At 38.4% G+C, this 10,347-nt stretch overlaps 1 protein-coding gene across 1 annotated transcript; it reads left to right on the forward strand.

The window, feature by feature from the left end:
- The first annotated feature begins 3,084 nt into the window (after positions 1-3,084).
- On the forward strand, positions 3,085-9,910 carry LOC104269213 (RING finger protein 151-like). The gene is made up of 6 exons (XM_009865561.1): positions 3,085-3,116; positions 4,089-4,314; positions 5,282-5,421; positions 7,211-7,373; positions 8,583-8,703; positions 9,674-9,910. The coding sequence occupies exons 2-6, from the start codon at positions 4,109-4,111 to the stop codon at positions 9,908-9,910; spliced, it is 867 nt and encodes a 288-aa protein (XP_009863863.1). The 5' UTR covers positions 3,085-3,116; positions 4,089-4,108.
- The last annotated feature ends 437 nt before the right edge of the window (positions 9,911-10,347 follow it).

Genomic DNA, 10,347 nt, shown 5'->3' on the forward strand with positions numbered 1-10,347 from the left:
CTCAGTGGTGAGTGCGTGTTGGTTCCTGAAAAGTGTGCCCGGGCGTGGCCCAGAGGCCTTCCTGCCCCCCTTTCCTCAGCAGAGCCTCTGAGGAGAGCTCTGCTGTCCTTGGTCTTGCCTCTGTGCGGCATAGTCGAGCCCTTCAGAGCCTGAAAGGTGGCCTGTGAGCTGTGTGGCTTGTATCGCTGGGTTTTGGCTAGATGTCGTGGTGCAGTGGGACAGCAAGTGGAAACATTCTGCAAAAATGTTCTTTGTCAAAGTAGTTCTAGTTTCTTAGGTAGTTCCTGGTAAACGCATAGGCCTTAAATTATCATAGAATGTCTTGGGTTGGACGGGACCCTTAAAGGCCATCTAGTGCAACCCCCCTGCAGTGAGCAGGGACATCTTTAACCAGATCAGGTTGCTGAGGGCTCCGTCGAGCCTTACCTTGAACGTCTCCAGGGATGGGGCTTTCACTATTTCTCTGGACAACCTGTTCCAGTGTTTCACCACCATCATAGTAAAGAACTTCTTCCTAATACATAACCTCAATCTTACCTGCTCTATTAATTGTCATCTCCAACTGGTTATTATGGAAGCTTTTATTGAGTAAATCAGTTTTTTACATCAGTGTAAGCGGGTGTTGCTGTCTGTTCACTCTTATCCTGTTATGTTCTCTTTCTCTTATGTGAATGTTCACGAGACTCCACAATGCACCAGTTTGGGGAGCTGAGCGGAGGGAGTAGCCCTATAGCAGCCTTAACCACAGATAGTGCTGCTGTCTTTTCTTTCTGTCCTGGCTGTTTCTCATCCCCTAACTTGCCACCTTTCTAAAGTCACTGGAGCTGTTCCCACAATTTTTGGGGAAGAGCATAAATAGAAAAACATGTTTTGTGGTGGAAGTACTGAGTGAAGCGACCTATACTGCTAGAGGGCATGAATTTGGCAGAAGACAAAATATCTGTAGTTCTTAAGGTCAGGAAATTTCTACTGGAAGAGGTCTGGGACAGTGACAGATGTTGTCATAGGTCTCGGGCTCAAAGCCACAAGGATTCTGGCACTGTGTGGGATGGTGCTGCTCCAACATGAGTCTTGAAAACACACTGGAGTTCTCATAAGAAACCCCTTTGATTGTATTTTTTGCCTCAAGAGTTCCTTTCCACTCTCTATTCAAACTCTGGTTTTGATTTGCTGCACTTGATTTTTCGTCAAGCACTTTTTCTGTAAAGCACAAACAAAGTTTTTGTTTCCCACTTGATAAAAACACTGTTTCCTGCATTCTAATAGTCTTCAGACTTGCTAAAATATGCCAAGAGTGTCTTGAAGACTTAGTGATCAAGGATCAGCAGCTTGTGTGCAAAATGTAGCTTACAGCATCTGCAGTTCCGCTAGAGCAGAAACCCCAGGACAGCAAAAATACTCAGTTTTGTTGACATGTATTATATCTCTGCAAAAGAGTTCTAAAAGCTGAATCCTCTGGGATGCACCAAGCGAAGTAAAAATTTTGGGTTCATGATTCAAATTATAGAATGTATGTATGCTGTTTAACATGTGGCATAAATATACTATATATTTCAGTACTTTGATCAGTATTGGGAACTGGTACTTGCTACTGATAGTTAAACTTTTAAAACTTTTTAAACTTTCCTTTGTGGTCCCTGCTGTCCTTACAGTCGCACACATATCGTACAAACGTAGTGTTCACGCTGGAAACATAATGTTCGCGCTGAACTAGCAAAGCCCTGAATCTCCTGTCCTTGCAGGAGACCTGTAAAAACATATAGGGAAACAAAAGTGTAAACGAATTGTTCATCGTTTTCATAATAAAGTGTTTTCTTGAGCAGACTTTTTGTTTAAGTCCTAGAATATCCACACTGCAGTCAAAGGAATAGTGTATCGCAGATACCTGTGAATTTAGTTTCCCTGTGCTGTTGAGGACAGCGTAGCCACAGAAGCACAGAGCTGAAGGCAGTCTGGGAAATCTGCCTGCGACCTGGGCAGGAGGTTACACAGATTGCAGCCCCTGCTGCTGTGGCAACGCTGTCACTAGGTCACCCGGCTAGTAGGTGTCTCAGCTAATCTAGAGCTCGTTCAACCATCTCTGCACACCGTGGTGTTGGCTGTGGGATGAACATGATGGTAGAAACAAAACACAATACAAAAATGCTGCAGCAGATGGTGTATTCTGTATTTGAGTAACATACTTGCTTGCGTTATGTATGTGTTCATTACAGGTTTTATTAACTTTAATCTTAGGAAATACTTTTTTAACACAAGTACCTTTTGTAATCAGTAAAGGTCTGCTTTGATACTCAGGTATAGAAGGTCTGACTTCAGTTTTATTTTGTATTGGTGAGGAGGATTGCAAATTTCTTTTTTCCCTTTAGAGCGAAATTTGCCATTGGTCCATGGAGGCCCCTATTGTTACACAGTTCTAATTCAGATTGAGATTCTCTTTGAATGTCATATTGCAATTGCTAGGTATTAACTTAAGGGATCTGAGTAGTGACTTTTCTTTTTAAATTTTTTAAGTGAGCAACCTTAGTTACGCTATGCATCAGAGGAATGTTATTTGTCAATACAATGAACTTGACTGTGATAGTTTTGTTTATTTTTAGAACTGAACTATCATGCCCAGATAAAACCAGATTAGATAAGAAACTTTCATCTTTTTAAGGAATATAGTTGTACCAGATTTCAGTTGCTACTTTTCAGTAATATTAAGTTCTGTTGTCTTCAGTTTTATGAGCAAAACTGTAAGGCTTCAAACTTAAATTACAGCAGGGTGTTCAGGTTTGTGATAAGTATCTGTGTCAGTAATAACTGAGGTTGCTGAGGCTTTTTCTTCCCCAAGTCTAGTCAGATGTTGTGGTGGATTGTAGGTTTTACAGTGGTTTGCCTTGGAAATCTTTGTTTTAATGGGCTGCTAGGACAGCATCTAGTCAGCAGCTGGCTGATTAGACACAGGACTCTGACTTAGGAAACTCAGATGAGCCTTTTTCTTTCTCATTTTTCTCACAGGCATAATAAAGCAGTGAAGAGAAACTGAAGGAAGGAAGTACCGCATGTCTTACTGATCAGAAAACTTTCTAAAGTATTTGGACAGACTATGTATATATGTAGTAAAATCTAAAAAGGTAGGATATATAAGTTTTCTGTTTTATTTAGAAAACCTCATAACTAAAGAAAACCACTTTCCCGAGTCTCACGGGGGATTACAAAAGTAGTTTTGTTGTTAAGGAGGAATGCAAAGCCTAAAACGTATTCTTTTAAGTGACTTCTGTGGAATGTTACCAAATTCTACTAGGATTTTTATTATAGGATTTTGATGAAGGCAGGTTGCCTGTTAGTCCTTCACAAAGCTTTCAAATCCATTTAAAGCCTCCTCAGTTTTATAAAATAGGCCATGTAGGAGAAGACAGTAGCCCCTCATGATTTCAGAGTTAGCTGCAGGTTTGACTTCTTTTTCTTTCTGAATATTAAGTATTTCTCAAGGCATGTGGAGATTTTGTGCTATTCCCTCTGGAATGGAAATCTACAATGAGTGGAGAATCTTAGCCTTTTTATTATTTTTTTTTTTTTTACAGTATGATAGCAATATATTAAGCGATGTGCAGCTCATAAATACAAAGCCTGCTAGCTGAAAGTGCCGCAGTTATTGTCTGTGAGGACACTGTTTTATAAGTTTGTAAGGCATTATGTGAAAGACATGAAAATGGAAAGCAAACATTTGCATTTGAACTTCTGTGATGTTTCTGCTTCAGCTAGAATTCAAGTAATTAGAAACTATATGTTTCACAGTCAGTGCTAGAACTATGTTCAGTCACAGTGTTTAGAATAAGCACAGATCAGCTGTCTGCTAAAGTTTTTGCTTTCGGAATTTAGAGAATCTTGACATAAAATCAAGATCCTGACATCCAGTCGTACAGTCTTCAAATTGTCACTTAAATCTTTAAGTCTCTGAAGCACATGTTTGCACTTGCACCTGCAAAGTCCTTTATTCACATAAAGTTCTGCATACTTCTAGAATTGCTTCCAGGCCTTTTTGTGGATCTAGCCCTACAGCTTCAGGACAAAAACTGCTTTATTTCTCAGTGTTGCTTCAATAGGTTCAAAGCTGGTGGAGAGCATGGGTTATGACATCGACCGTTTCGTTGGCTACGTTAACGAAGGGCTGTTGTGCTCCATCTGCCGGGATGTGTTAGAAGATCCATTACAGGCTCCTTGTGAACACGCTTTCTGTACTGCTTGTATACATGGGTGGCTCGTTCATCACAATAACTGCCCAGAAGACAGACAAATGATCGACGTGTCTCTGCTACGACCTCTCTACAGGTATGCAGTGATGTTGCTGTGTGTTGAAACTACAAGAATTTAGGATTTCTCAGTTTAGCTTCGTCTCTTGTCATTTACTGTCACTCAGTATTTATCCAGTAGGCCTACGGCAAAATCTGATGACTTGCACAAAAGCATTAGCATTTTCTGTTTATTATAACTAACTTTCAAGGTATTGAGATTTCAAAATTTTTCGATTTTGATTTTCAAAAGAACACTTAGTTTATTCTCCACCTTTTTATATCTTGAATGCTGATTCTAGGTATCTGTCTGGATATTATACTGAATGTCTTCTACAGCACCAAAACTTTCCCATGCTTTTTTAGAAAGTCCTTTCCAACTGAACTGTTTTAATTCTGTTCTATTCAGTCTTGCTGTTGCCAGCACCAGAGTTTCATCAGTAGGCACTGCTTGCTGTTTAACCCCTTTGCTGTCTAATCCTGCTCAGATTAACAGTGATGTTGTGTTTCAAACCTTCAGCCACTAATGTCAAATTAACCACTTTAGTACTCCCAGTATTCTTCTCACTAATGAGATTTTACTGTCTGGAGAGTTGAAGTATAGTATAGACAGAACCCTAGAGCTTAATTTATAGATTGTTTTGTCTGTACTCACTGTAGTCAGGTTGGTTTGTCATGTTTTAAAACACAAATCATGTAGCCCTATTGTTTGTTATCGGTGATGTCTGCTGAGCTAGTGAAAGGTTACAATTAAAAATGTATTAAAAAATAAAGATTTCATTTGCATATTTATTTTTGGAGACTGAATTTACTGTTAACATTGTCTGTTTTAAGTCTGTTCTTTTCCAATGTAGTCACTTGAATTTTTAAAAATAATAATAATTAACTGATTATTCACAGCTTTTCCTAACAGAGGTTAGAATCTTACTTCATCTTCCTAAAAGCTGAAAATACAAATTTTTCAATAATGTTCCCAAGTTTAACAAATTATTTTTTTTTGCGTGTAGATATATGAAAAATGATTTAAACCGTCTTCAGCTACATTGCAAAAATCGAGAGTATGGCTGTGAAATGGTTTGTTCTCTGGAGTCTATAGACAGGCACGAAAGGGAGTGTGAATACAGTCAGATACCTTGTTCCAATGCCGGTGAGTATCATTTGAAGAAGCTGAATCCTTCATATGCAGAAAATGTGTGTTTGTTATCTTTCTGGCAACAGAATGCAACAATAGCTGTTATTTCCAATCACCAATTGAAAACTCTGGCACGATCTACTTTTGACAGTAGTGGTTTTGAACAAAACACCTTACTGATTTATGGCAATCAGTAGATTCATTGGAAGGGCTTCCAAGCCCTAAGCAAGGGCTTCCAAGAACCAACTAAAATGAACAGGTATGATGGACTTCAAATATATGAAAATGTAGTAGCGTGCTTGTTTTGCTTTCCAACAAGTTATGAGTTTGTCTTTCAGTTTTGACTGCTTGCTTTGATGTTGAATCAGTGTAATAGCACCTACCCAACACTTAGCAGTTGAAATTTATTTATAAAACAGCTGGTTGCCTGGTGCATGTAGAGCCACATGCTCTGTCTTGTGGTTTTAACAAAAACATATCTTGGAAATAAGAATTGGTTTAAGCTAAATTCTGGTTAGAATTGTTGTGTTCACATTAAAGTTTTTATTTAAAACACACCCATACCTCCTGAGGAAGAAACATACTGCTTAGAAGAAACATGCCATTAAAATTTTCCAATCAATTTTATTCAAAATGTCACATGTTCTTAGACAAATGTAATATCTAATTAATGATGCCAAGGGCATAGTGAAGTCTGGCACTGTAATTAGTTATAACAAGATTAAGGTGCTAGAATTGCTCCACTGGAAGTGTTAGTTTCTCTCAGCAGTGACTCCTGCAGATGCTCGAGATTCCCCTGTTTTACTTTCTGTGGCAGCAGTAGTGTTTGTAGAGTTCCCACACCTTATCTCTGATGCCTGGCCTTCAGGATATAAGGGCTCTTACATCTCTGAAACTCTTTCTCCAGTACATTGGGCTGTATTTGAAGTACCTCAAATATCATTATATTTGTTAGTAAAGCTCTTCTAGAGGGCTGTCTTTTGTAATTTTCTGTTAAGGTTTGTTGTCAAGTTTCATTCCTCCATTGGTTCCATTTTCTTACATGAATTTTATCTTCAGGTTCAATGCAAGTGTGTATTACAGATTAAATGTTAAAACTACAGACTTCAAGTTCAGAATGTTAAATGTAGCAGGAGTTTACATAGTGTTCATTTTTGGTTCTATACATTTTACTTCTAATCACTACAAATTGGTAAAATTTTATATCCTAGAATTGCTCTGGAAATTCTTCTGTTTGTGCATCAGTTATTAAATGTTCATAATTAAATATTCCTGCTTATGTGGTGTAGCATGTTATACATGAGACCAACCAATTGTCAGGAAAACAACATTACATTCCATCTCACCCACATCTCTCTTACTACTTGTCTTTGGACCTTTTTACCTAAATAAGATAGCTTTTTTTTTTTTTTAATACAAGTGCATTGCTCTTCAATTCCAGTCACTGCAGTCAGTGGTGGAAGCACAGGCATCAGCATTGTCATTTCTGAAGTTGCTTTAATGCCAGACCAGCAGTAGAAAATTTCACAGAAAATACCTACTTTCAGTTTTTCAGTATTTTCAGTTAGCGGATAAATATCTTAATAAGACTTTTTAAGAGTGTTTTATTGCTAGTTACATGTGTTATGACTACCCCATTGCACATTGTCAAGAAATCACATTTTTTGTTGATTTAACAGATTGACGGTTGCTTAGCTCAGGATATTGCCAACTTGCTTGCTCTCGAGTGGTTTTGGTTGGAATGAATTAAAAATGCTCTTTTTTCGTTGTGAATGACTGGCTTACCTTACTGTTCCCCATTCAGGTTGTACAGTTCAGATTGAACGACGTAACTTAGACGGTCACCTGGCGGTGTGTGAATACCGGAGCCGTGAATGCCCCAACGGTTGTGGTTACACCATTCTCAGTGTGGAAGACACACAGCATAATTGTGTAGCGGAGCTAAGAACAGAGCTAGAACTACTTCGGTACAAATCTTCTGTTTCTTTGATGTTTGTGTTAGTCTGGGCCTAAAATCCCTGCATAAAGCACTTCAAATACTAGCACTGGATTCTGGTGTGTGTTAAAAAGTCTTTGTTACTTGATGGTAATGGGCCAGAGTATTATTATGTGTCAGCATAGTAAAGTCTTACTAGTTTAATTCTTTTCCTGTTATTTTTCTTGTCAGTTATTAAAAATCCTAAAATACCATTGCTTGCAGTTGAACAAAATTGTGAGCTGCTTATATAAATTGACAAAATACCTCAGAAAACTGGACTGAAGTTGGCAATTTCATTTTTCCACTGGCCCATTATAGACCCAGAGTCCCATTATTTAATAATTGTATTTTATTTATATTTTTATGGATCTAGAAGATATAAATTTCTTATTATTTGGGCAGGTATAGACTGATAGATTAAACCTCTGGGGATGTAATTTTTCTATTTTTATTAAAATCCTGGCAAATTAACAACAGTTGGTGAATACGATTCTTTTTACCAGCATCCTCTGTTGTTCCCTTTCTGTAGCTTTCCCTTTCCATGATATTCCAGTTGGACTCTTTTTTTTTTTTTTTTACTTTTTTCCCATGCTGCTTCCCATTTCTACCTTTCAACTTGCTAAGTCTTTGCTCTTGAAGTCAGGCTCAAAGCTGGTTTAAACGCATTGACCACAAGGGATTCTGCTACCTGGTTTCTGAACTCAAAAGGTGAATATAGTAACAGGTGGCTTTTGGCTTTGTGACTGAATAGGTTTATAACAGTTCACTACATATGATCATTCTATGATTTCATGATTTAGCCTCCAGCATGAAAGTGACAAGTTTGCATGTTTAGCAATAGTATTCACACTTTTTATCTTGACTGCAGGTGTTCAGTAATACTAAGCAAGCATATGCTGTAGGTAAAAGACAATAAACAATTTAAAGTCATAAATACACGTTCTTGAACTCACAGAATTGCTTCAGCAATATGACACAGTTGGCTGTGCATGGTCACTCCTGGGCACAATGCGATTTTTTAATGCTAGTTGTATTTAATTGAGTAAACAGTACTATCAACCCTCTAGAGGAGTGCCCTGTAAAGTAAAATGGGAATAATATCAGGCTGGTTGGCTGTATGAAGGCTTTCTGGAGTTCAAAAATCATTTATTTTTTTCCCTTGCTTACAAGACTTAACAAGGAGAAATAAACTTTTTAGGTCAGAAATGATCTGCAGAGTGGAGGAGGCAAAACATGAGATGGAGTCAAGGTTAGATTCACAGAGAAGGCACATGGTCCAAAAAGAGAGTATTCTGCAAAATGAAATTGAAGAACTAAAGGTAAATATGGTAATTTCCTTTTTTTTCTTTTTTTTCTCACCCCCTCTCCCAACAGACTAGTGTTTTGCTTTTCCCACTAGTAGTCTCTTATTATGTAAAAGTAGTCTCATACAGGTGAGAGTTTTATGTTAAGTATGGGAAGGAAGACAGGTGGTAGCACCAGGCTTTGCCAGGCTCACCAGCTCTCTTGAGAAGCCGGCTGCGTGCTGTATCCCTGTGGGTTGTCTGCTTCAAGTCCTTCTGGAGCTAACCCCGGTACCCCTCTAGGAGGACCATGTCATTCTGCACGTACGTAACGTCAGCAAACTGTTCTGAAACTCCTTTTCAGTCTAAAAACACAGGGCATACCTCACAAATTGGATGTAATTAAGTATCCAGCTCCTTTTTTTTTTTTTTTTTTAGTACTATCCAAAGTGGCTTAATGCAGTGCTGACACCGAGCCCTGCCACAGACACTGATTTGGCCATGGCCAAACAGTTGGAAAGTTGCACAGTAAACAATCAAATAACAAGCAAGGCAATCTTAGCCCTTTGCCTTACTGTATTACAGAATAATGGTTTTCAAAGCCCAAAGCAATGGCTGTGCTTTATAATTGACTTTTTTTCCTGGATTTGATGTTAAATCCTTGAAGAAAGTAGCTGAACATAACCAAAACCTTCTTTTGGTTGGAGTCTTGGAATAGAAAATCCAAGCAGCAAGTGGGTAAATTCACCATTTCTTATTATACTTTATAAGAAACTTTTTACACTTTTAGGTAAACTGCACTGGAATTTTTGAAACAAGACCATCTCAGAAGGTGAATGCTGGATTGTGTCTCAAACAGCTTATGCATGTTCCACTACCAAAAAATTATTTCAGGGTCACTTATTCGTTACAATCCATCACCCTAAGTGCTTGGCCAGTTCAGCTTCCTAGCACCATCACTCAGAAAGAGTTTGTTTCTTGCGGTAAATTTCTCTTTGCGTTTCAGAGTCAGATGTCTCGCATGATGTCGGATGTGCGCTCCCTGATGGCTGCAGAGAGACAGCACCGGCAAGAGCTGGAGCAAGCAGAGCTGGAAAAACGGGAATTGATGGAGCTGCTGAGGGCGCTGCAGAAGGACTGTCGGTTGACCACTGCCGAAGGCAGCAGGAAGTCAACAAATTTCCGCCCTCTGACACGACTCGAGAGTGTTAAACGAAAACCTAGGGAAGTTACAGTTATCTAACCAGAAGTAAGCTCAAAAAACCATTCTCTTCTAATTTTGGTGACCATCCGGCAAACTTTTCTACTTTCTATGAATGACTGGTAAACTTTGTATCATTTCTGATTTACTTGTTTTCTTTTAAAATCTTGATTACTACTTCATTTCTTCTCGGGGCATAAAAAGAAAAGAGAGAGTTTTAGGGTTCACTGGGCATTAAAACAAGTACTTGGCTAATGATTTTTAGCTAATGTTTTGGATTTTTTTTTTTAAAAAAGGGAGAAGGAGGCTTGATTTGCTTTCTCTTCGTGCATCATTTACAGGAGTCTTTCAAGCCCAAAAAGCTAGAGCCTTTTAAAGTCAAAGATACTGAAAGGTTGTTTCCTTCCTGGTCCATTATAGTCCATTTAAGTCTAGTTTACGCTTATACTTGAAACAAAAAGAAAATACGATCATCAGTA

This window comes from Apaloderma vittatum, unplaced genomic scaffold (assembly GCF_000703405.1).
Source record: "Apaloderma vittatum isolate BGI_N311 unplaced genomic scaffold, ASM70340v1 scaffold29592, whole genome shotgun sequence".
NCBI classification, from domain to species: Eukaryota; Metazoa; Chordata; class Aves; order Trogoniformes; family Trogonidae; genus Apaloderma; species Apaloderma vittatum.